We start from the raw sequence: 27,641 nt of genomic DNA, 5'->3' as shown, positions 1-27,641 counted from the left end.
AAGAACACTTATCATGGAAGTGTAGGGGTTGACTAGTAAGCACCCTTATTTACAGGTTTCCTCAAGATTGTGAGTTACAGTGATTAACATCAATTATGAGGCATCCTTGGTTTCAATGCCAAAAATATATAATAATTAATAATATCATCATCATCATCATTCTCTTGATCCATCGTGGGAGACGTACAGCCGCCCAACAAATGCGCTCTGCTGTTGATTGCCACAGCTGCCAAACCCGGGACTCGAAGTCCGCTTCCAGCTGGCCCACCCAGGTGCTGCGAGGTTGGCCTCTTGGCCTCTTCCATGCTGGGCAGGGGCGGTATCCTCCCCGTGCTTTGACGCTCAGCCTGAGGGCCACATGGGCAGGTGTATTCTCTGGGAGCCGTCTGACATACCTAATAGCAGCCTTTTTATTCTGAATTTTTAAAGTAAAACGGGAACAATTTACCCCGTGTCCCGTTTCGAAACCCCTGCCAACCTTACGCAACTTCCCCTTCCAACCCACGCCTACAACTGGCCCACTTTCTTTACATATTGCACATACAAATACACAATTTCAGCGGCAGCAGTGCAATCACGCAACGACAAAATTAGAAATGACAACATGAAGAGTAACCCGACTTAAATCTACACACATTTCTAATGAGTGTTTGCAATCAGGGATGCACCAGACTAGGAAAAAGGGGAAACCCCGCTTTTCTAACCAATCACACGACATCATTCTTTGGGGAAAACCAGACACTACGAAATAACGTGCCCTGATTTTATGTCTGTGTTTGAATGAGAAACTCCAGATTGTTTCATTGCATGATGATTGCTGAAGGACTTCACATGGAAATGATTTGCTCACACTATGTCTACAAAAGACAGTAAATCCAACTGTAAGAAGAGTTATCCCGTTCGTCGAAGTTTGAGACTGCAGCCGAGAAAGACGGCGACAAACGAGAAGAAAACGGCGGTAAGTCCATCTGCATCATTTCGTTTTCTACCTCCATCAAACACAACATTGCTCATGCATCTAGATCATTGATCATGCCTCAGAATCTGAAATATTATACGATAGATGAGTTCATTTTGCATCCTCCTGCCCTCTATATATTAAAAGTGGGATTCCTAAAAGTGTTAAACTTCTTTTTTTACCCCTTAAGTACAAGTGACAAATATACAACCAGTTCAATTTTTACTCTTTTAAAGGCCGTGGACACTATTATTGGTAATTGTCAAAGACTAGCCTTCACATTTGGTGTATCTCAACATATGCATAAAATAACAAACCTGTGAAAATTTGAGCTCAATCGGTCATCGAACTTGCGAGATAATAATGAAAGAAAAAAAACCCTTGTCACACGAAGTTGTGTGCGTTTAGATGGTTGATTTCGAGACCTCAAGTTCTAAATCTGAGGTCTTGAAATCAAATTTGTAGAAAATTACTTCTTTCTCGTAAACTATGGCACTTCAGAGAGAGCCGTTTCTCACAATGTTTAATACTATCAACCTCTCCCCATTACTCGTCACCAAGTAAGGTTTTATGCTAATAATTATTTTGAGTAATTACCAATTAGTGTCCACTGCCTTTAAAAAATGTATAAAGATTTCTTCAACAAGGCAGACAGACAGGCATGCCAGGACACAGGCTAGTCTTGAAACATATTTTTTGAACACTACATGTTTGAAAAATGTAATAATTCATTGTGATAAACTGATTTATTAACTGATGTTGAGACTTTGTTGGTCATGTTGGTGCATTGTAAGAATGCAGGATACACTTCGTAGCTACAGTAGGCCTATACCAGCACCTCTGCGGAGTCGGAGTCGGAGTCACAGTTAGTTGCGATAGCATAAGGGGAGGAGGGGTTACGTTATCGCAACTAATTAAGTCACAGTATGATTATGAATTATTAATATCGCCGTACTAATAAACATGACAATGTTGAAGGATGATTTTTTTGAAAGGAGATTTAGTCCAAAGTCTTTCTCCTCGCATCCACCTCCCCATGATGTCTTCTCAGTCATACTCTCAGTATGTTGTGGTGTCCATCAGACAATACTGCCACGTTTTTACTCAATTTCCAAAAGTATTGATTGAGCCTGAACCAGCATTAAACAGTTTGTGCTCCGAACATAATAGGGCCTACTGTATGGAGATGGTTGGAGTTGAGGGACAAGCCCCCTCTGTTGACGATAATGTCAGTGTAATGATGAAACAACATCAGTGAAGACCAGGTACATTGTACACTAGCCCATCACCATTTGAGGGGCATTATGAAAGCATGACACCGGACCTTAGAATTTTGCAAATTTAGGTTCTTTGACTTTGCATGCCATGTGTAGCCTACCGTGTACCGGTGTCAAGCTTGACCGGTGTCCCAGGGAATTCTGTACGTCGGAATTTCTGTCCCCCATTATGGAAAATTAAAATGGGATGGAGGAGGATTGTTCAAAAGAGGGCGCTAATGGAAGACATTTGTACACAGTATTGCCATATGGGGAGACAGAATTCTTTTATTATTTTAGTGAGAAATTACCTACTTTCTCAAAAACTACGTTACTTCAGAGGGAGTCGTTTCCCACAATGGTTTATACTATCAACAGCTCTCCACTGCTCGTTACCAAGTCAGTTTTTAAGTTAATATTGTAATTACCAAACGTGTACCTTCCCTTTAAAGACTCTGGACACTATTGATAATTGTCAAAGACCAGTCTTCTCAGTTGGTGTATCTCAACACATAAAATAACAAACCTGTGAAAACTTGAGCTCAATTGAGGTCGGCGAAGTTGCGAGATAAGAAAAACCACCCTTGTCACACTAAGTTCTGTGCTTTCAGATGCTTGATTTCGTGATCTCAAATTCTAAATCTGAGGTCCCAAAATCAAATTCATGGAAAATTACTTCTAAAAAACTAGGTCACTTCAGAGGGAGCCGTTTCTCACAATTTTTTATAGTATCAACCTTTCCCCATTACTCGTTACCAAGTAAGGTTTTGTGCTAATAATTATTTTGAGTAATTACCAATAGTGTACATTGCCTTTAAGGCCAGAATTGTTTAAAGGGAAGGTACACGTTTGGTAGTTGTCAAAGACCAGTCTTCTCACTTGGTGTATCCCAACATTTAAGCATAAAGTAACAAATCTGTGAAAATTTGAGCTAAATTGGTCTTCGAAGTTGCGAGAAAGTGATTAGAGAAAAAACACCCTTGTTGGACGAATTTGTGTGCGTTCAGATAGGAATAAAATACTTCTGGCTAGAAGTCTTTTATTATTTTAGTGAGAATTTACCTCTTTTTCAAAATCTATGCTACTTCAGAGGAAGCCGTTTCTCCAATGTTTTACATGTAGGCCTATACTATCAACAGCTCTCCAATGCTCGTTACCAAGTCAGTTTTTAAGTTAATATTTGTTTTGAGTTACCAAACGTGTACCTTCCCTTTAAAGACAGTGGACACTATTGGTAATTGTCAAAGCTCACTTGGTGTATCTCAACATATGCATAAAATAACAAACCTGTGAAAGATTGAGCTCAATCGGTCATCGAACTTGCGAGATAATAATGAAAGAAAAAAACACCCTTGTCACACGAAGTTGTGTGCATTTAGATGGTTGATTTCGAGACCTCAAGTTCTAAATCTGAGGTCTCAAAATCAAATTCATGGACAATTATTTCTTTCTCGAAAACTATGGCACTTCAGAGGGAGCCGTTTCTCAACGTTTTATACCATCAACCTCTCCCCATTACTCGTCACCAAGAAAGGTGTAATGCTAATAATTATTTTGAGTAAATACCAATAGTGTCCACTGATTTTAATGAGTGTTATGAATTGCGCATAAAGCTAAGTACGTAGGTTTGTCCCCCCCCCCCCCCCTGTATAAACACACTCTTACATACTTGAATTTATTCACCGAGGTATCAGGTGGCGCCGACCTGTCACAAGAACATATCATCCTCCCTGGTCCCAAGTGCCTCTTGATGTCACCTTTGAAATCTCACACTCCGCTCCGAACGGGGGTTTAAAGGCACTGGACACTATTGGTAGTTACTCAAAATAATCATGGCCAAGCTACATCGAATGACATGTACATGTATACATAAGAGCATCGGGCTCAACATTCTGGTGTTTCTGATCAGCAGAGTGTGGGTTTGAATCACTTGCTTCGTCCTCTGGACATGCTGGATGGGACATAAAGCTGTTTGTCTCTTGTGTTATGTCACGCATGCAAACACACTTGATTGGCTGCATCACATGCATATTTTGGATACACCAAGTGAGACTATTGGTCTTTTACATTTACCAAACATGACCAGTCACTTTAAGTAAAAAAAGAGAGAAGATCGGAAGGCGAGGGGGGTAAATAATGAATAATTGAGCAGGGGCCCCTGTCAAACAGGTTTGCATTATTGCGCAAAAGTTATCTGAGGGGCTTGAACTTTTGCGGAAACAAATCGTATGCCGTGGGCTTTGAAGCGACTGGTCCCCTTGTTGTGTAGTGTAGTGGCCGAGCGGTTAAGAGCACCGAATTCAAACTCTGGTGTTTCTGATCAGCAGAGTGTGGGTTCGAATCCCCAGCCGTGACACTTGTGTCCTTAAGCAAGACACTTAACCATTGCTTCGTCCTTCGGATGGGACATAAAGCCATTGGTCCAATGTGTTGAGTAACGGATGTAAAAGTACCCAGTGCACTTATCGAAAAAGAGAAGGGGTTCGCCCCGGTGTTCCTGGCTGTGGCTGCTGTATGCAATTACCAAATGTGTCCAGTGCCTTTAAATAGCTTCCTTGGATGGTTTCAAGTTGGCTGAACTCTGGGTGCAGAGTTACTTGAAAGGGGCAGGTGGCATTTTCTTATGACAATTATATGCGCAATCATTCTCACCGCTAGGGAGATCGTTGCCGTTGCGCCTTGCGTTACTGCTGAGGTGTACCTCTTGGCTGCTTGGAATGTGTGTTTTTTTTAATTGATAGACAGGTTTTTTAATTAGGCAGTGGGCAGTATTGGTTATTATTCAAAATAATTGTTGGCATAAAAACTTACTTGGTACAGGCAATGGAGAGCTGTTGGTTTTAAAACATTGTGAGAAACGGCTCCCTCTGAAGTAACACAGTTTTCGAGAACGAGGGTATTTTCCATGAATTTTATTACAAGACCTCAGAATTAGATTTTGAGAACCCGAAATTAAGCATCTGAAAGCACACAACTTTGTGTGACGAGGGTGTTTTTTCGTCACTTATTTTCTCGCAACTTTGACGACCAATTGAGTTCAAATTTTCACAGCTATTTTTCATGCATCTTGAGACACACCAAGTGAGAAGACTGGTCTTTGACAATTACCAATAGTGTCCAGTGTCTTTAAAGGCCTAAATTGCTTTTGTTGAAAAGGAGACTGGAGTCAGCATCTTTCCTTCTTTTGTTTTTCATTTTGATGTGTTGGTGGTTTAACTTTAAAATCAAGATTTCACATTTTGGAATAGTAGGCTATTATTTTATATTTTTAGTAAAACAGCCTCTGAACTTCACTCTTGAAGGAGCACAGAAATTTCCCTGCTGGTAAAGGGGCACAGCAATTTCCCTGCTGGTAAAGGGGCACAGCAATTTCCTTGTTGGTATAAAGGGGCACAGCAATTTCCCTGCTGGTAAAGGGGCACAGCAATTTCCCTGCTGGTATAAAGGGGCACAGCAATTTCCCTGCTGGTAAAGGGGCACAGCAATTTCCCTGCTGGTAAAGGGGCACAGCAATTTCCCTGCTGGTAAAAGGGCACAGCAATTTCCCTGCTGGTAAAAGGGCACAGCAATTTCCCTGCTGGTAAAGGGGCACAGCAATTTCCCTGCTGGTATAAAGGGGCACAGCAATTTCCCTGCTGGTAAAGGGGCACAGCAATTTCCCTGCTGGTATAAAAGGGCACAGCAATTTCCCTGCTGGTAAAGGGGCACAGCAATTTCCCTGCTGGTAAAGGGGCACAGCAATTTCCCTGCTGGTATAAAGGGGCACAGCAATTTCCCTGCTGGTATAAAGGGGCACAGCAATTTCCCTGCTGGTATAAAGGGGCACAGCAATTTCCCTGCTGGTAAAGGGGCACAGCAATTTCCCTGCTGGTATAAAGGGGCACAGCAATTTCCCTGCTGGTAAAGGGGCACAGCAATTTCCCTGCTGGTATAAAGGGGCACAGCAATTTCCCTGCTGGTAAAGGGGCACAGCAATTTCCCTGCTGGTATAAAAGGGCACAGCAATTTCCCTGCTGGTAAAGGGGCACAGCAATTTCCCTGCTGGTAAAAGGGCACAGCAATTTCCCTGCTGGTAAAAGGGCACAGCAATTTCCCTGCTGGTAAAGGGGCACAGCAATTTCCCTGCTGGTATAAAGGGGCACAGCAATTTCCCTGCTGGTATAAAGGGGCACAGCAATTTCCCTGCTGGTATAAAGGGGCACAGCAATTTCCCTGCTGGTAAAGGGGCACAGCAATTTCCCTGCTGGTATAAAGGGGCACAGCAATTTCCCTGCTGGTAAAGGGGCACAGCAATTTCCCTGCTGGTATAAAAGGGCACAGCAATTTCCCTGCTGGTAAAGGGGCACAGCAATTTCCCTGCTGGTAAAAGGGCACAGCAATTTCCCTGCTGGTAAAGGGGCACAGCAATTTCCCTGCTGGTATAAAGGGGCACAGCAATTTCCCTGCTGGTATAAAGGGGCACCTCGATGTAAATTTGTATTAGAACTTTGCAAAAGGCTCCACAGTTAATAAAGCACAGGGCACCATGGCACCATGGCAATTGGTGTTGTTGCCTTGTGTTAGTTTGATGCCTGATGTGAAAACAATCAGGGCTGACACTTCACGTAGGCAACAAAGGCGATTACCTCTATGCCCCTGGTCACTGCCTTGGTGCCCTTGAAATGCCTCATTGTAGTTCCTCATAGGGTGCTCTTTACCAAAGAGAAATTGCTTCGGTGCCCTTGCCCTTTAAAAAAACAAAGCATACAGGCATGAACAATGTTCTGAATATAAAGCGAAATTGACTAGAATTTAGACAGGATTTGCCCTTAAAGGGTACTTTTTGTAGGACAAAAAACACAATGTCCACAGATTTACACTTAACTTACACAGTTTGAAGATAATGATAGTAGAAAGCTTCCCTGAAAATATTACGTGCTGAGGTGCTGTAGTTTTTGGGAAATGAGTAAAACAATGTCATGAAAATAGTTTTCGTCTCATGAGACGAAAATTATTTTAAGCATATTACAAATGTATTTTCATTACATTGTTTTACTCATTTCTCAAAAACTACAGCATCAAAATATTTGCAATTTGAAGGGAAGCTTTCCACTATCATTATCTTCAAACCCTGTAAGTTTAATGTAAATCTATGGACATTTTGAAAAAGTACCCAAATCCCTTAACTTTTTGAATGACTGGCCAGTAGGACCATTTAGCTTGTCATTTTACTAGTCCTTTAGCTTTTCCACCTGTCATTATTTAATACGAATAATGGATCCCTTTCAACACTGAACTACATGTAGCCAGATTAGAAAGAAATCTGCCAAACAGCTTTATAAAATTTGGGCCAGGTAAGAATACAATTTGGCATAAATTATTAAGGGAGATAAAGTGCCGGCCGAAAATCAATATTTAGCCTAGCAAATTTGCACATTTTAAATGCATTTTGTGTACACAACAATTTCCGGGCTGACCACCGATTGTGTACATTAAAAGTATGTTGTATACTATCGATGCACAATGTGTTTTTCTACTATTGCATTTTGTTCCCCCCCCCCCAAACAAAAATACATGTATAAATAATTATGGTACATGCCTTGAACTTCGCTCTTGAATATTCCCTGGTTATTAGAAGGAGCAGTTCTATGAGGAAAATGTTAGAATGAAACTTAAAGGCAGTGGACACTATTTGTAATTACTCAAAATAATTATTAGCATAAAACCTCACTTGGTATTAACGAGTAATGGGGAGTGGTTGATGGTATAAAACATTGTGAGAAACGGCTCCGTCTGAAGTGACATAGTTTTTTAGAAAGAAGGTTTTGATTTCGGGACCTCAGAATTAGAATTTGAGGTCACGAAATCAAGCATCTGAAAGCACACAACTTAGTGTGGCAAGGGTGTTTTTTCCGACGACCAATCGAGCTCAAATTTTCACAGGTTTGTTATTTTATGCATATGTTGAGATTCACCAAGTGAGAGGACTGGTCTTTGACAATTACCAATAGTGTCCAATGGCTTTAAAGAGAGCACCACAGCAAAAGCACAGTGCGCCACAGCAAGTGCAATTGCTGTGGGTGCCGTGGGTTATTTTGATGCCTGTTCATAACTTATAAATATTCTTCTAGTCGTAGATTGCTTGCAAGAGGGAACTGCAAAATAATGCATGAATGCGCATTACACAACACACCTTAAAGGCAGTGGACACTATCGGTAATTGTCAAAGACCAGTCTTCTAACTTGGTGTACAATGTATGTATCTCAAAATATGCATAAAATAACCAACCTGTGAAAATTTCAGCTCAAAATGGTCAGCGAAGCTGCGAGATAACTATGAAAGAAAAAACACCCTTGTCACACGAAGTTGTGAGCTTTCAGATGCTTGATTTTGAGACCTCAAATTCTAAATCTCAGGTCTCGAAATCAAATTCCTGGAAAATTGCTTCTTTCTCGAGAACTACGTTACTTCAGAGGGAGCCGTTTCTCTCAATGTTTTATACTATCAACCTCTCCCCATTACTCGTTACCAAGTAAGGTTTTGTGATAATAATTATTTTAAGTATATTACCAATATTGTCCACTGCCTTTAAGAGTATTAATCAGACTGATAAGCGACCCGCTATACGCTTGAGGGGGATGGGACGCTATATAGCTAGCCCCAAGATTCATAAATTGCCGTCCCTCTAATTGGGTTCTAAGTGATCTGGTGCACAAGCAGATTGTTTTTTCATTAAGAGACCACCTCCTAATTGCCTGTGTGTATAATTCAGTTCGAAGACGACACGCGTGGTGCTGTATCGTCAATGTTGTGTGCACTGTATGCATGGTTGGGCTGTCGTCCGACATACATTACACACACGACGTCTGGTTATAGCGTCAGCTATTTACACATGTAGTTTTCCTTGCTCTCAAATGTAATTTTAACCACCGCTGCCGAGGCGTAAGGGTAGATGGTTTTAAAATAAAGAGCAGAGAACCTTGGCGTAGATGCTTTCCCAAGTACTGTCCTAAACACGAGCTTTAAGAAAAGGTAGGACAATTTAAGTAGTATCTGTTGTTGTTTCTCGTTATGTTGGTGAAATTTTATTTTGACATGGTGTAGTCACACTGACACTAAGCTTGGGCGATATCGATTTATTTTATTCACGATATATCGCCGACAATATATCGCGATATTCGATATCATCGCGATTAATTAAATTTGACATCATCAGTCTTCAAACTCCCAGTGAAAGTTGTAGAAGAGACAGTCATGGCATAAGAGAGGTGTTCTAATGACCTATTCTTCTGGTTTTACTCCAAACCTATGGGGTGCAAGATGTCTCAGCTAGGAAATACATCGCGATATTGCAATACTTGATTGATGATATATTGCGATATATCGATATTTCGATTCAAACCAAATCGATCCGATATCGAAATCGTTTCCAAATTAATATCGCGATATTCGATAATATCGTGGTATCGCCCATGCTTAACCTACAATCAGCAATGATCATACTACTAATTAATTATGTAGTCAGTACATGTACGTTTACACAGAGCTGCCAAAACTCTCCCTGTTTATGAAGTCTTAGGTTTCCGGAAAATCAACCGATCTTTCCATGTTCTGACGAACAAACTTGCCATTCTCCCTGATATGGCAACTTTGTCCCTGTTTTTATGTAAAAGGCAGTGGACACTATTGGTAATTACTCAAAATAATTATTAGCATGAAACCTCACTTGGTAACGAGTAATGGGGAGAGGTTGATAGTATAAAACATTGTGGAAAACGGCTCCCTCTGAAGTGACCTAGTTTTTTTAGAAAGAAGTAAGTTTCCACGAATTTGATTTCGGGACCTCAGATTTTAGAATTTGAGGTCACGAAATCAAGCATCTGAAAGCACACAACTTCGTGTGACAATGGTGGTTTTTCTTTCATTATTATCTCGCGACTTGCCGACCAATTGAGCTCATGTTTTCACAGGTTTGTTATTTTATGCATGTTTAGATACACCAACTGGGACGTAAAGCTGTTGGTCCCATGTGTTGTGTAACGCATGTAAAAGAACCCAGTGCACTTATCGAAAAAGAGAAGGGGTTCGCCCCGGTGTTCCTGGCTGTGGCTGCTGTATGTGCCATAGCACCTTGTAAACCCTTATAAGGTGCTGTTAATAATTCTCAGAATTCATCGCTGCAATTACCTATCTTTCTGAAAGTTTGTATATATACTCAGCGCCTTGAGTACCTTGTTTGGTAGATACATGCGCTATATAAGACTTCAATATTATTATTATTATTATTATTATTATTATTATGCCCTCGGTCATTGCCTTGGTGCCCTTAAAATGCTCCAGTAGAAATGTAGAATTTCTTCATAGAGTGCCATATATTACAAAGGAGAAAAGGCCTTGGTGCCCGTACCCTTTCCCATAACGCATCATACAGGCCTTAGGTAGGAGAAATTGAATAGGGTGTTTGTCATTGTGTGATGGAATGTTTTTGTAGCTACAGTAACAGTAACAACTCACTCGTTGATGGTGATCACAGTTAATTAATTATGTCAGGTTCATGGATAGGGAGTTTAGTAATTGATCGTCAGCATCAGCTGATAATCATGTCATGTCTAGGTCATGACAACGAGTGCGTGTATTCAGTACTCAAAACATTTTCATTGAAAGCGCGGAGCTGCCTGCTACATACATACATATTGTGGATCCCTATCGCATTTTAAATGTAATTTTAAAGGCAGTGGACACAATTGGATAATTACTCAAAATAATTATTGCCTTAAAATCTTTCTTGGTGACGAGTAATGGGGAGAGGTTGATGGTATAAAACATTGTGAGAAACGGCTCCCTCTGAAGTGCCATAGTTTTCCGAGAAAGAAGTAATTTTCCACGAATTTGATTTTGAGACCTCAAGTTTAGAACTTGAGGTCTCGAAATCAACCATCTAACTGTCTAAACGCACACAACTTCGTGTTGGAAGGGTTATTTTTCTGTCATTATTATCTCGCAAGTTTGATGACCGATTGAACTCAAATTTTCACAGGTTTGTTATTTTATGCATTTAATGTTGAGATATACCAACTGTGAAGGCTAGTCTTTGACAATTACCAATAGTGTTCACTGCCTTTAAATGTGATTTTAAAGGGTGCGAGCACTCTCTGTACAACATTGCGTTAACACTATATCATGTGACTGTCATGTCTAGGTCTCGACAACGAGTAGGCAGGGCTCAAAACATTTTGATTGATATGTTTGTAACACAATCGCGACGCTGCCTGCTATATTATGGATCCCTACCGCATTTTAAATGTAATTTTAAAGGGTGCGAGCACTCTCTGGACAACATTGCGTTTTAAAACACTACATGTATATCATGTCATGTGACCCAGGCCTCGAATTTCCCTCTTTTAAGGGGCACCTCTAAGGTAAGGTAAGGTTTATTTATTTGCAACCACATACGGTTGGATTCATTATAAAAAAATACTAAAACTTACAAAATACATCACAAAAAATGTAATTAAACTATGTATTAACAAGGGAAAGGTTCAAAAAGAAAATGAAAAATATCAAAGAATGGCCAGTAAAAATATTACTCTATGAGGAAAATTGTAAATTTGTACAGGAACCTTGCAAAGGGCACCACAGAAAAGCACAGGGCACCACGGCAAGTGCTGTGGGTGCTGTGGGTTATTTCGAGGCCTGCATGTCTAGGTCTCACCAACGAGTAGGCAGGGCTCAAAACATTTGCCCTTGAAATGCTCCAGCCTCTGCTCTCATAGCGGAGAAAATGCCTTGGTGCCCTTTCAAAAAACAAAACATACATGCCTGGCTAGCTACATGTAGTTGGTTGCCTTCATGAAGGCAACGAAGGCGATCACCTCCATGTCCCCTGGTCATTGCCTTGGTGCCCTTGAACCGCTCCGGTAGAAACTTACAATGTCCTCATAGGGTGCCCTTTACCAAGGAGAAAACGCTTGGTGCACTTGCCCTTTCCAAAAACAAAGCATACATGCCTGGCTGTTGGTTGCCTTCATGAAGGCAAAGAAGGCGATCGCCTCCATGTCCCCTGGTCATTGCCTTGGTGCCCTTGAAATGGTCCGGTAGAAACTTACAATGTCCTCATAGGCTGGTGCTCTTTACCAAGGAGAAAATGCTTTTGCCCTTTAAAAGAAATTAAGCATTACAAGGCCTGTGTTTATGTTTATGTCACGACAATGAGTATTCAGGGTTCAAAACTATTTTTATTGAAATGTTTATAGCACAATCGAGCTGCTTGTTATCGTACACCATGTGTTTCTTACACATCATGGGTCCCTAGCTGCATTTTAAATAAGGGAATCAATGTGCGGTGAAGAGGTTTTCAACTAGGTGTTTAATCCCAACGAGGTCTGGTTCTTGATCATTTTACCGAGACAAAGTTGAGGTAAATATTATCAAGAACCAGGCCTTCGGCGGGTTTAAAACACAAGTTGAAAACCGATTCAACACACTTTGATTGCCATTCATAAATACCTTTTCGGTCAAAAAACATCAACACTTTGGGTCAAAAAGTAAAATAAATGCAAAAATTATAATTGTTCAATGATTTCTTTCAACACAACACCCCTCCAGCTATGAAATGGTAAGGCCCATATAAGGGAATGCTGTGCGCGTATCGCGTGATGTAACACAACTGTCTCGGCCACTGCTCTCGACCAATAGGAAAGAAGAAACTGTCTTATAAGAACAGGTGCAAGCTCGCGTGTCACGGCCATGTTTCAACACTTTTTACCGGTCATAAACAAAGGTTTATACACACCCACGTGATGCGCTCTCCACCAATAGGAATAGCAAAACTGTCCGAGGTTTTTATGAATGTAATTTTAAAGGGTGCAAGCACTATCTCTATTAACAACATGGTGTTTTAACACTATAGCATACACGTGTGTCCTTTTCACAAAACAAAAACTCTGTGTTGATCACAGATCACTCTTGTAAGTTGACAGACCTTTTCACAGCAACATTTTAATCAGGCGTTGCCTCGTGTGTGTAGGCCCCTCGAATCTCGAAACCAGCTCTGCTTGGTAGGTGGTTTTTGTGGCAAATTACGCTTTCAGCAAAACAGCTGATTTCGCACCCCGGCAGTGTGAAAGCAGAGCGGATTGGAAACAAGTTGAAATAGCACTCCGCACTTATGCTAAAAATAGAAGCTAAGTACATAGGTCTCAGGTAAAGTAACAAATTTCACTAACGCTGGCGTCTTTCCAATGTTTACCCGCGACTAACTACTACTACCGGTGCCGATGACGCAGTGATCATGTAGGCGGTGTGGCATGGTTGGCTTGTGCGTAAAAGCCCTCGCCTCTCACCAAGGTGACCCCGGTTCAATTCCAGGCCAGGGCCACATTGTGAGTTGAGTTGTGCGTTGGTTCTCTGCTGTGCCACAAGGGTTTTCCAGAGACCATCCGGTTTTACCCCCTCTGGAAAAATCAAACACTTTCGATCTTTGCTGTGCTCTTATTCCGTGGTCATAATGGGTTGATGTGGCTGGCAGCCAAAGGAGCCCTTGCGTTGGAGCCACATTCTTCCCAATTCAGCTTTTTGCTGCGAGTAAGGATGATTAGCCTCCCAAATTATTATTAGGCTTATGTTTGTCTGACAGCCAAGTATTCTAAGCACTAGTGACGTCATTAGTGCGGGGTGCTAATGTAAATGTATGAAGTCAATACTGGAATGGTGTAGCTTTCAGCACAGATCGGGGTTGATAGTATGAAAAGGCTGCAACGATTTAGAGCGTCGAATTCAAGTTCTCGTGGCTGAGACATCCAGGTATGGGTTTGAATCCCGGTCTTGACACTTGTGTCCTTGAGCAAGACACTTAACTATATTTGCTTCTCATCGCCCAGGGGTAAATGGGTACCTGAGATGGTTGTTGTGATTGGTTTAGCTTGGTGCGTTACATATTTGCAGCACGGGCGTTATACTCCAAAGGGAGCTGAGATGGTTTTAAGGATTGAAATAAAATGGCCCAGTGACCAGGGTTAATTGTATGTTAAAGCGCCTACAGCTACACTGACTGACGGATATGTGCGCTATAAGAAGTCACTATTGATTATCATGTAAATAGGAAACAACTCATTTTCTTTTGTCACTGATTTCGTTTCCGCACCTTGTAAACCACCAGCTATGTTAAAAGGAGTAGATCTCATAATTCAAACGTAGTCCCACATATCTTGCAGGAAAATACTTACTGTTACAGTGCGTTGAGCGTCACAGAGTGACGGATATGGGCGCTACGGTGTATAATATAAGAAGCCACTATTATTATTACTATTGTTATTACTATTATCATGGAAACAGGAAACAACTTGTTTTCTTTGTCCCTGATTTCGGTTCATTGATCTCTGGACTGGTTTTTACAGAAAGAAAAAAAATGTGATTAGACGCGCAAGAAAATCAATCGACCACTCACACTAATGCAACTTAACTAATCAATACAATAGGTCTGATACAAGGCGCAATCTGTCATTGGAAATAGATGGGAGATGATTATGCTGCAGCTGGGCCGTCTGTTATGGTTGAGGATTTGGTGGGGGAGGATTAGGCGGCAGGATTAGGGAGGGGTAGGGCACTGAGTGGGATACATGTAAATTGAAATGGGTTGTTACTTCTTCTTCTTCTTCCTTCTTCTAGTGCAGCCTTCATGATTGATGATAGTCGGACTGCCAGACGCACCGAGACGAACCCCCTTCTCTTTGTGATTTGTACTGGGGTCTTTTACGTGCGTTGATAGTTGTTGTGACAACACACAGGACCTACAGCTTTACGTCCCACCTTTAGGACAAAGCAGTGGTTAAGTGTCTTGCTTTTAAAAGGACACAAGTGTCTCAACTCCAAAACCCACACTCTGTTGATCAGGTCAGAGCTTGAGTTTTGTGCTCTTAACCGCTCGGCCACGACACTTCCTACTTTAAAAACAGGGTATGGTATACTTGTGGTTATTACATGCACTCTGTACTGGTGCTTGTTGTTAGAAATTACTCCCTTTCAAGTAAATGTAGGTCCAGAGGAAGAGGTTATTTTCGCATCTGTTATAGTAACAGATTTGGTGGGGTAAGATTAGGGGGCAGGATCAGGGAGGGGATACAAGGGCACTGAGTGGGATTCTGGAACGAAACTGAATGAGCTAATGATAGAACTGAGGCCTAATTGTATGTAAACCATGCTAGATACTTTACATGTAAATGACAGGGCTTGAATGAGGGAAAAGTCTACAATATCACAGAGTTTGCACATTTAGTTTACGGGACTAGAACATTTGGTACACAAGACCAGTATCAAAAGCTACTCAACTGTTGTTTACGTGAACAAGCACTTAAAGGCAGTGGACACTATTGGTAATTACTCAAAATAATTATTAGCATAAAACCTTTCTTGGTGACCAGTAATCGGGTAAGGTTGATGGTATAAAACATTGTGAGAAACGGCTCCCTCTGAAGTGCCATGTTTTCGAGAAAGAAGTAATTTTCCATGAGTTTGATTTAGAGACCTTAGATTTAGAACTTGAGGTCTCAAAATCAACCATCTCAACCATGCAAACAACTTTGTGCGACAAGGGTGTTTTTTTTTCTTTCATTTTTATCTCGCAAGTTCATTGACCGTTTCAGTCAAATTTTCACAGGTTTGTTATTTTATGCATATATGTTGAGATACACCAACTGTGAAGGCTAGTCTAGCTAGGCTAGACATACAGTATTGACTCCCCCGTTTTTCGTGTATTCTATTATCATCAATCATACAGCGCAGTCGCACAAAAATGACATCCACAGTTGCCTTTTAGTTTAGGCTCGTCACTCCATATGTGCTACCTAAGCTGGATCTTGCTTGTTTTCGATAGCGAACACCTTAGGCCAAAATTGTTTAAGCGTCCCGCCCGCTTCTTTTTTAGAGGCCGCCACCTTTCTTATAATAATAATAATAAGACTTGTAATGCGCACATATCCACCCTGCTGGGTGTTCAAGGTGCAGTAAAACCAAAAACAAAACAAAAAACAAAAACACAACACAAAGAAAAACAAAAACAACAAAATTAGTCATTGAAAACCTGTGACATAAGATAAGTTTTGAGAAGAGACTTGAATTTTGCGGTACAAACACAAGATCGAAGATTAAGTGGTAGAGAGTTCCAGATGCGTCCAGATGCGTGGCGCGGCTGAAGAAAAACACATGTCACCCCATGAGTGTCGAGACTTGGGTTCAATGAGGAGAAGCATGGAACTTGATCGAAGATTCCTTGATGGAGTGTAAACTTGAAGCAGTTCAGAAATGTTCGGCAAACTGTATTGTCCAAGGCCCACACTTCATGTATTACAACTTGTATAAAATAACAAACCTGTGAAAGCTTAGGCTCAATTGGTCATCGGAGTCTGGAGAAAATAACGGGAAAGCCCACCCTTGTTTCCGCATGTTTCGCCATGTCATGACATGTGTTTAAAATAAATCCGTAAATTCTCGATATCGAGAATTGATAATTGTTTTATTCAAGAGAAGTCTTTCACCATTACCTTCTATTAACCCTGTAAGAAGTAAACCTGTGAACTTTTTTTTTTTTTTTCTGTACCGAAAGTGTATAATGGCTTTAAAGACAAAGTATACCGTCGTTTTTTGTTTAACCATTCGGATGCATCCAGAAATAACCACAGAATTTAAATCTGATATCAAGTCTGCATTCTCCAGGCAAGTGTTTGCCAGAGGGGAGTCCAGGTGTGTTTCACAGACTATTTTTAATTTTACAGAGACTCTTGACAATACCCATAGAGTTAAATATAAGAACTAGAGGGCGCACTGGCCTATGTACGTTCCCCGGCATGCACGCAGGCGGCCATTTTGTAAGTTGACAAAACGGGCATCGCACAGCGTGTGTTTGTTCGGCCATTTTGTAAGTTGACAAAACAGCATCGCGTAGCGTTCAATAAACACAAACTCCAACCTGTGTTTCATATTCAACGCGAGTACAGAATGGCGCGCGCATGTCTCCTTGCGGTACCGTCGTGTTTGCGCAAGCAGCATCACCGGTGCGCCCTCTAGTTCTTATATATAACTCTATGACAATACCACATCTTGAGTTCGTGCACTAGACCGCCCGGCCATGACACGACACGACACATCTTTAACAATCTGAGAATTACACCATTAATATTTACAGCTCAAGTGCCGCGAAAATTATCATCAAGCCAACTTCAAGTGGTATTCCTTAAGGCCCAGTGTGTGCATAACTCCTAAGTGGAGATTGCATAAACACAAGGTCATTAGAAAGAGGTATTGTGACGAGTCGATATGGTGACAGTTATACTGTTATAATAAATGATAAATTCGAATCTGGGATAAAGAATATTAATGTTGGTTTACCCTTTCACCAATGTGTGTAAGGACTGTATATTTGCCGACACAAACTCTTTTAAATGTTTCTGTTTTTAAGTTTGGAATGTTTTACTGTCCTCTTCAAAGGGGCACTGGACACTATTGTTAATTACTCAAAATAATTGTTAGCACAGAAACTTAGTTGGTAACGAGCAATGGAGAGCTGTTAATAAAAAACATTTGTGTGAAACGGCTCTCTCTGAGGTGACCTAGTTTTTGAGACAGATGTACATGTAATTTATCATTCAAATATTGAACCTAAATTTTCACAGGTTTGTTATTTTATATATAAGTTGTGATACACAAAGTGTGGAACTTGGACAATACTGTTTACCGAAAGTGTATAATGGCTTAAAATTAAAGGAACAAACAAGCCACCTGCAGGGCTGTATGCTTCGTTTTTGAAAGGGCAAAGGCACCAAGGCATTTTCTCTTTGGCAAAGGGCACCTTATGAGGAAATTGTAAATTTCTACAGGAGCATTTCAAGGGCACCAAGGCAATGACAAGGGGCAACGGAGGCAATCAGGCCTGAAGTATCAGGCCTGCACCTGCATGATAATCAAAGCTACATGTACTGGACACCTTTGGTAAATTGTCAAAGACCAGTATTCTCACTTGGTGCCCCCAACATATGCATACAATTTTGGCTCAATAGCTGATGTAGCCCGGGGGATTCAACTGATAATTTTGTAATTGTAAGTCTCACAGTCAAACTACTGTGCTTTGACTTTTAAAGGCACTGGACACTATTGGTAATTACTCAAAATAATTGTTAGCATAAAAACTTACTTGGTAACAAGCAATGGAGAGCTGTTGAAAGTATAGAACAGGCTCCCTCTGAAGTAACGTTGTTTTTAAGAAAGAAGTAATTTTTCACAAATTTAATTTTGAGACCTCAGTATTAGATTTGAGGTCTGAAAATCAAGCATATAAAAGCACACAACTTCCTGTGACAAGGGTGTTTTTTCCTTTCATTATTATCTCGTAACTTCAACGACCAATTGAGGTCAAATTTTCACAGGTTTGTTATTTTATGCATATTGTTGCGATACACCAAGTGAGAAGACTGGTCTTTGACGATCACCGAAAGGTGTCCAGTGTCTTTAAAGCCAGTGGACACTATTGGTAAATGTCAAAGACCAGTCTTCTCACTTGCTGTATCTCAACATATGCATAAAATAACAAACCTGTGAAAATTTGAGCTCGATTGGTCGTCGGAGTTGCGAGATAACTATGAAAGAAAAAAACACCCTTGTCACATGAAGTTGTGTGCTTTCATGCTTGATTTCGAGACCTCAAATTCTAAACTTGAGGTCTCGAAATCAAATTCGTGGAAAATTACTTCTTTCTCGAAAACTACTCCACTTCAGAGGGAGCCGTTCCTCACAATGTTTTGTACTACCAACCTCTCCCTATTACTCGTTACCAAGAAAGGTTTTTTGCTAATAATTATTTTGAGTACTTACCAATGGTGTCCACTGTCTTTAAAGGAGCAAACCAGCCACCTGCATTATAATTATCTGTTCGGCTCAGACAGTAATGATCAGTGATCAAATAGATGGCGTTCGGAGGATGATCGTCGGTCATGCGTGAAGATCAAATGACTCCCACTCCAGGGATACAATCTGCAATGCACAATGCATAATTAATAGGATTGTGCGGAGACATCATTGGCTTAGTGGTAGAGTACATTCCAATCCTCTTACAAGAAACATTCCATAATGAGATTGTGCGCCTTTGGTTTTTGGAGGGGTACACTTCATTATAATCCTCTAGTTTTTCAAGAAACATATCTAGATAGGGATGGTACAGGCCTGATACTTCACGGAGGCAACGAAGGCGATTGCCTCCGTGTCCCCTGGTCATTGCCTTGGTGCCCTTGCCTCCGTGTCCCCTAGTCATTGCCTTGGTGCCCTTGCCTCCGTGTCCCCTGGTCATTGCCTTGGTGCCCTTGAAATGCTCCAGTACAATTTTGCAATTTCATCATAGGGTGCCCTTCACCAAGAAGAAAATGCCTTGGTGCCCTTGCCCTTTCAAAAACGAAGCATACAGCCCTGATGGTACATCATTGGTTTTGGAATGAGCATTTATTCCAATCCTCTAGTTTTCAACAAACCTATGATTTAATAGATGGTACATCATTAGCTTAGTGGTAGAGTACAATCCTCTTACAAGAAAGATTTCATAATGAGATTGTACGCCTTTGGTTTTTGGAGGAGTAACTTTATTTGAATCCTCTCTTTTCAATCGGTGGTACATTATTTGTTGGCAGTCCCTCTTACCTCATGTTCAAGAAACAATTTGTGATGGGATAGTACGTCTTTGGTTTTTGGAAGAGTACATTCATTCCAATCCTCTAGTTTCCAAGAAACATAATGAATGGCACTGGCTGAGTCAGAAACCAGCTGAGAGGGTGTATAGCATTAGACGTTGAAGCTTGGAAGAGTCTTCCCATTGCTGTCTTATTATGAATGAGCCGTATTCATTGCATATCATGAATATTAATGAAGGCACTGACCCAAACTTATTATGCAAATTTCCATTCACTGAAGCTCAGTCACTCAAATCTGACACCCAGGGAGTATTCTGACACCCTCTGTAGTGTCGTCCCTGCAGTTAACTATCCTCCCTCATTATTACTAAGCAATATTCATCGCATATCATGAATATTAATGAGCCACTGACCCAAACTTATTATGCAAAATTCCATTCACTGAAGCTCAGTCACTCAACCCTGACACCCAGGTGCATTCTGACACCCTCTGTAGTCTACCCATTGCTCCCTCATTATGAATGTGCAATATTCCTCGCATCTCATGAATATTAATGAGCCACTGACCTGAACTTATTATGCTAATTCCCTTTCGCTGAAGCTCAGTCACCGAGGTGCATGCTAACAGACTCGGCATAGTCTCATAGTTTTTGACAGTTCGCTGTCTGTAGTGGACGATCTACATGTGGTTGGGACGTTAGTTTTTGTTATCTGTTGTGGCATGGAGGCTGCAGTAATTACAGGGCCCGTCTGGATTCCCTTCTCACGTCGCTGTCGTTTGGTATTTTAGTTGAAATACTTTCATACGATTGGACGTTGGAATGGCTGGATGCGCACGCCTCGTCCGGTTGTCAAGGCAACCATGGCAGGGAGGACAGGTGGAGGTTAAGACGATAACTAAGTTTTCTGTAAGTTGAAATTTGTTGTTAATCCATTTTTGTTTTAAAATCTGATGTTGTAAAACCATATTCATTAGTTTGGGCAGTCAGGTTGGCTCTGTGATTTCTGTCCCTTTTTTCCATCTCTCTGAGGACCCTGCAGGTGATTTCACGAAATGCTAGGATTAATCCTAACTCGAGTTAGGACGAGTAACCCGTTCAATGCGTCCTACGTATTTGGATACGGACCTGAACCCTTCCTGAGAGTCCTAAGATTAATCCTAAGTTAGGAAGAGTTAGGTGAAATCGACGGCTGGTTCCAGGTTCTGAACCATTTTAAAATAAGGGAATTAAAAGGGTAGCGACGAGTTCTTAAATGGCCATTTAAAACGACAGGTTGTGGCCGTGTGATAAAGGCCCGAGCTACAGGCGTGGTGCATTTTTATGAGATATTTTTTCGGATATATGCATTTGTGCGCATAGTAATGCATCGTTGTATCCATGGGCTAAAATGGCGCGGCGAGATTGATCAACCCTGAGAACTAGGACGTGGGCTAACCCAAATAAATGCTATCCGAAAACAACCAAGTATAAACTCAGTATGTGGTATGTAGCGCACTTAGCTAATTTAATCATAAGAACCATCTCTGCCATCACAGGTACCTTGTACCCCTGGGTAAAGAGAAGCAATTATATATTGCAGTTATATATTATAACTTGTGGCGTGCCATGGCCGAGCAGTTAAGAGCACCGGACTCAAGCTCTGGTGTTTGATCAGAAGAGTGTGGGTTCGAATCCCGGTCGTGACACTTGCTACGTAAAATTGGGGAGGTAGTGCTTTCTGCTTTACCGGCCAGGCTTTATTCGGACTGATGATACCCAAGCCTACATCTGTATGGACTGTAAAAGGGGTAACCCTGTTTCAGCCCAAGGAGTAGGTGGCAATGGCCTCTGGAAGCAAATAATTGTAGCCCACACCTTGTGTGTCTGGCGACTTGCATAAAAAAAGTGTCTTGCTCCAGTACACAAGTGTCATTACCGGGGTTTGAACCCACACCCTGACGACTCTGCAACTTGTGTCCACGCTTCTTAACACAAACTAAATTTTCTTTTTTTACGTTATTTCTGTTGGTATTTTTACTGACAAAAATAATTTGATTAGGGAAGTTAACAAAATTAGGAATAACTGGATGTTTTGTGATGACTGGACAGAAATAAATGTCTCTAAAGGATTTATTGATACTGGACAGGTCCGGAGGTTGTCAAAGACCAGTATTCTCTCTTTGCATACATTAGCATACCTGTATAAATTTGGGCTCAATTGGTCATCAATGTTGAAGGAATTTAATGATAGCAAAAACAAACTTTTTGCACAAGCTTAAGTGTGCTTTCAGACAAAGAAGAAAGCAATGAAGTCTTTCTCAGATTCAAATGTTTTAGTGATAAATTACCTCATTCTCAAAAACTACGTTACTTCAGAGGGAGCCGTTTCTCACAATGTTTTAATATACTATAAACAGCTCTCCGTTGCTCATTATTTATGCTTTTAAAATGTATACTTTGAGTAATTACTTTTAAAGAAATGAACAATATTGTTAGCACTAATTGACATTCTGAGGTGATTATACAGAAACAAATGTCTCTAAACGGTTCAGCTGAACTTGCAGATACAGAAAAAAAACCCTTAATTTTCTTATCAAATGCTACAGTGAGCATGTTTCCCTATAGTTTTAGCGTCATGCATGTACAATTCTGGTTTCAAAGTGAGCCCATCTGTGACCAATTAAACCTCACATTACAGCTGGGTCTCTTTCTTTAACTTATTAATTATTTAGCACTGGTAACTAAAAGCTGGACCACCTAAACATGGGCTGCTTTTAGCAAGTATATTTGGGCTACTTTGCATTTTTTTTTCTGTGACCATTTTGTCAGCTCCACTTTTCCTGTAAAACACATTTAAAAGTTAGAGGGAAGAATTTGCTTTTGTTAATCACTCTTAAAATTAATGACAATAGAAAAGCCTACAGCAGGTTTTGGTAAAGCATTTTGACAAAGATTTCACTTCCAAGAAATGTAAAAAGATATAAGTTTTTTAATCTGGGAAACATTACTCTCAGGGGGGGGTTCAAACCCACGACCACTGCTCTAGATTGCAAGTGTCGTGGGTTCGAATCCCACCGGAGTAATATGCCTGTGATATTTTGTTGAGTCCTGCGAACAAAATATCACAGGCATATTACTCAGGTGGGATTTGAACCGCCAACACTTGCATTTCTAGAGCAGTGGGCGTGGGTTCGAATCCCACCCTAGTAATAATATGCCAGTGATATTTTTTTCACAGGACTTGGGAAAGTACTGAGTATACAGTGCTAAAACACATCGGTGTATGAGTAAAGACAAAACAAACTAATGATTTCTGCGTCCCTGATCGGATTTAGCCCAGTTGTTAATGGAGTATTGATCCTGAATGTGTGGATAACAGATCAATGCATAATGCATACATTGTAAGTGAGCAGGATTTGCATGTACCACACATTTAGGTGATTGGAATACAACATGGTTTTCAAGAACAAAAGGGAATAATGTTTGAGAATAGGACAATTTCAATGTCTGCTGGCTGGAATGGTGTGAATTTGTTTTACATCGATGAATGTGTACTACTTGGTAAGGTTTTTCTGTGTAAACAGTTTTGTGAAAATTTCAGAGCTGATCTGTTGTTTCATCAAAATAGTTGCTTCCTGAAATGGCACCCATTCCTGAATTCCCATCTTGTGCCTTTGGCGCTCTATTGTCTAATTGCTTTAACAACAAACTTGGAAAATGTGTCTTTGAAGTCAGTTTTTATTCTAAAAAAGCAAATATTTAGTGGGGCGCTGGTTACCTAATGCACACTTAATATAGTCTTGGGTGGTAAAATGTTTCTGCGAAGTAATACTTTTTTGTGCTCAGCAAATTCTGTGCTTACAGGCCATGTTCCTTGAACTCGCCTGGCCAGTTACTGGTTACATGTAGACTCTGGAACTCACTTCCGAAATACCTCAGACAAATACACAACATCACTCTCTTCCAGCAGAAACTCAAAACACTTTGTTCTTGCTTGCTTTCCACAAAACTTGACCGGCGCCTTTGAATGTTTCTCTTTTTCAGTAAAGTGCGCCTTATAAATGCTGTAGTTTATTATTATTTATGAAATTGCTGTAGTGGCGTTCATTGCACACACATGTAGTTCCCTACCTCGTGCATTTGGCACTCTATGGTCTTAAAGGAACACGTTGCCTTGGATCGGACGAGTTGGTCGTTGAAAAGCGTTTGAAATCGTTTTTTTTATGAAATGCATATGGTTAGATAGATAATTCAAAAGTAGAATATAATGATCTACACAAATGTGCCCCGGAATTGCGTGGTTTTCCTTTTACTTTGCGAACTCACACGGTCGGACATTTATGGGAGTACAAAATTTGGCCGACCGTGTTAGTCGACGAGGTAAAAGGAAACCACGCAATTTCGAGGCATACTTGTGTAGATCATTGTATTCTACTTTTAAAACATCTCTCTATCCATGTCATTTTATATGAAACCGTTACAAGCACTTTTTACAGACCAACTTAGAAAATGTGTCATGAGCTTAGCAAGTTTTTGTGCTTACAGGCTTTACTCAATTTGGCCCTGCTAAGCAGCTTAGTAAATGTAATGAATATTCAATAACTAAGTAGACTTTACCTGACAGATGGGTGGCTACTAATGGTACATTTAATTATCTCATAACCGTTATTTGCATAACTATGGTATTAGGGCACTCAAAAAAGAAAAATCAATGGTGACAGGAGTGATCGTGATTTGAAGAGATCGGCTGGCAAAAGTGCTGACAGCAATCAGTTTATGGGATGCGAGGCATTGCATGGTGAGGTATCAATGTACATCGGTTTGCGGAAACACCATGTGTGAGACTACTTGCTCGAGGTAGATTATGTTCTTTTGAGAACTTGTCTTGTTTTATTCTACTATTGCTGAGTAGATTTCTTTGGAAATCAGGAGACGTCTCAGTTCTGAAAAGAACTGTCCTGCTTTTAAACTACATGTACTACCTGTGCGGAAGGTAGAAAATCGGCCGGGACTACTATACTTTTACCTTGGTGGATTGAGGGGACTTCTCGTTATTAACTTCACTACCGAGGAGTGAATTCTTATCAGTCTCAACATTTTGACTAGCTTTGGGAGACTTTTCAGTTCTGAAAAGAACTGTCCTGCTTTTAAACTACTACCTGGGCGGATGGTTAGAAGTGTAGGCCTGGACTACATGTACTATACTTTTGTTTATTAGTGGATTGCGGGGACTTCTTGTATTAACTTCAATACCACAGAGTGAGTTGTTATTGGTCTCAACGTTTTGACTAGCCTTTTGAGACTTCTCAGTTCTGAAAAGAACTGTCCTGCTTTTCAACTACTACCTGCGGCTGGTTGGTAGGAAATCGATTGGTTGTCTTCTCTGGAGGTATTCTTCGTTGACAGGTATTAAATGTTTCTTGATTTATGAATGTTTTTCTCCTAAAACCAATGATGTATCGTCCTTTTACATACAATGTGTTTTTTACTAACCAATGTACCGTCCCTTTAAGATATCAGTATTATTAGAAGCTTTGATGGTGTGGATAAATAGGAAGAAACTATAAATAAATATTCATAAATACCCCAGACAGTTTCTCTACTCCTATTGGTGGAGAGCGCGTCATGTGGGGGTGTTTAAACCTTTGATAATGACCAGCTGGAGCTGTTTATAACAAGCTAGCTTTCGCGTGTCTGGCGCGCAAGATTATCACGCGGAACGCAACTAGCTATAGTAACAGCGCATAATTTAAGCGCGCGCGCGTACACACAACCCGTGCACATCGAACAGATTCTTCTTCATATGAATGCACTCTTCCAAAAACCAATGATGCACCATCCCTTTATGATGTGTTTCTTGAAAACTAGATGATTTGAATGAACGTACTCTTCCAAAAACCAATGATGTACCATCCCTTTATGATATGTTTCTTGAAAACTAGAGGATTGGAATGAATGTACTCTTCCAAAAACCAATGATGTACCATCCCTTTATGATATGTTTCTTGAAAACTAGATGATTTGAATGAACATACTCTTCCAAAAACCAATGATGCACCATCCCTTTATGATATGTTTCTTGAAAACTAGAGGATTGGAATGAATGTACTCTTCCAAAAACCAATGATGTACCATCCCTTTATGATATGTTTCTTCATAACCAGAGATTTAAAGTGAATGTATTACATAAACTAATAACGTATCATTTCTCATAATCATTATTAACCAAGCTGGGCCTTCAACGTCTAATGCTACACCTTCTCAGCTTATTTCTAACTCGGCCCGGTACGAGGCGTCGATTCTAACAACTCTAAGAACTTGTCATTCATCCCTGGTATCAGATTGCATGATAACTTCACACCATAGATGAGACTATTTTTAATACGCTACGCCGAAAAAGCACCATGAGTTTTTTGCAAGGCCAACTATAATAAAAAACATGTTTAGCGTTCCCGCTCGCTTCCTTTTTAGAGGCCGCCTGAAAAAACAAAAAATATTTTAACAATCTCAGACGGAAACAAAAATTAATTGGTTTCAAAATAACCCAGCCGGTTGTCTGTAAAAATGTGTCATCTGGCCATTTGAGAAAAAAAAACTCCTCCTTTTTTCAAAAAGGCAAGACGCTAAACATGTTCTTTTTATTTTTTATGCTTGGTGTGTGACGGCTCAGCTGTAATGACGGCTCAGCTGTAATTTCTTGTTACAGACAAGAAATTGGTGTGGATTTTGCTGTGATTGACCGGTCAAGCTTTTTAATTTAAAAGACAAATGGAAATTCTTAGTCGGTTGAAGCTGTAAACTGTGTACTTTGTGAATGACGTCGTATGAGCAGTATAATGCTGTGCTAAAACTAATTACATCCCTGTGGTGAGAGAACTTCTTTGAGATAGGGAGGAACCCTATCATTCAAATTACTTTGTAATCTGTTGTGCAATTAGCTGCAAGAGGTTCAGTTTCTAATCCAATTTATTGTTAATCCCATTCTTCCAATCACCAATTTTCCCATGGGAGAAGATTAACATGATATCGGCTCATAAGTCCTTTTCTAATCTACCACCAGAGGCACCCACTTGGGGAAGTATAGAGTAGTGATTGACTTTGAAGGCACTGGGGTCAATTTCACAATGAGTTAGGATAGTCCTAAGATAGGTAGGACAAGTAACTCGAGTAACTCGTCCTAACTCGAGATAAAATTGTAAATGTGATATGAGGAAATTTGCAGTCAAAAGCGCCTTCGTGTGGTCAAATAGTCAATTGCATTCCCTCCTTCCAGTTACTGTAGGTCTAGACTGGTCCCCTGTCATTATCTACAAGGATAAGAGCAGGTATTGGTTTACATTTATACACATGTACAGTGTACATTCGATTTAACTGCGAATCTCCAGAACCATGAAGCCATGTTGAAATGATGCGAGGTCAAAGGTGATTATGTTACTTAGGCTCAACAGCAGAACTCTGGCGTTACTCATAAGCCTCAAAGTGTGATGTCAGATTGTCACAGGCTACTTTGAAGGTCCAGTGTTATTCTGAAAATAATTTATTAAGGTAGTGATGACAGGTATTCGATTAAGTGTGAAGCAGTCCAGCTTCTCGTGTGGTGATTATTATGCGCCCTGTCCCAGTTGTTGACTTGGGGTGGGGGGGGGGGGCGAGGCAAGGAGAGGGTCGCTCCGCGGAGATGTCTTCCCATGGTGTCATTAGTCGACAGATTCTTGTGAATTAATCTCCATAATTTATAAGCCCACTCAGAAAGACATGTCGGCACGTCGCGAATCATCGGGCGTGATGTTATTTTTTTTC

At 40.6% G+C, this 27,641-nt stretch overlaps 1 protein-coding gene across 1 annotated transcript in view; it reads left to right on the top strand.

The window, feature by feature from the left end:
- Nucleotides 1-853: 853 nt before the first annotated feature.
- Nucleotides 854-27,641, top strand: part of LOC117299563 (double-stranded RNA-specific adenosine deaminase-like) — a 55,982-nt gene continuing 29,194 nt past the window's right edge. The window contains exon 1 of the mRNA XM_033783113.1: nucleotides 854-958. Within this exon, the coding sequence (XP_033639004.1) occupies nucleotides 854-958 (105 nt within the window). The remainder of the gene's footprint in view (nucleotides 959-27,641) is intronic.

The sequence above is a fragment of the Asterias rubens genome, chromosome 14 (assembly GCF_902459465.1).
Source record: "Asterias rubens chromosome 14, eAstRub1.3, whole genome shotgun sequence".
Taxonomy (NCBI): Eukaryota; Metazoa; Echinodermata; class Asteroidea; order Forcipulatida; family Asteriidae; genus Asterias; species Asterias rubens.
The sequence above is the reverse complement of the archived record's forward strand: the minus strand, read 5'-3'. Positions and strand labels throughout refer to the sequence as shown.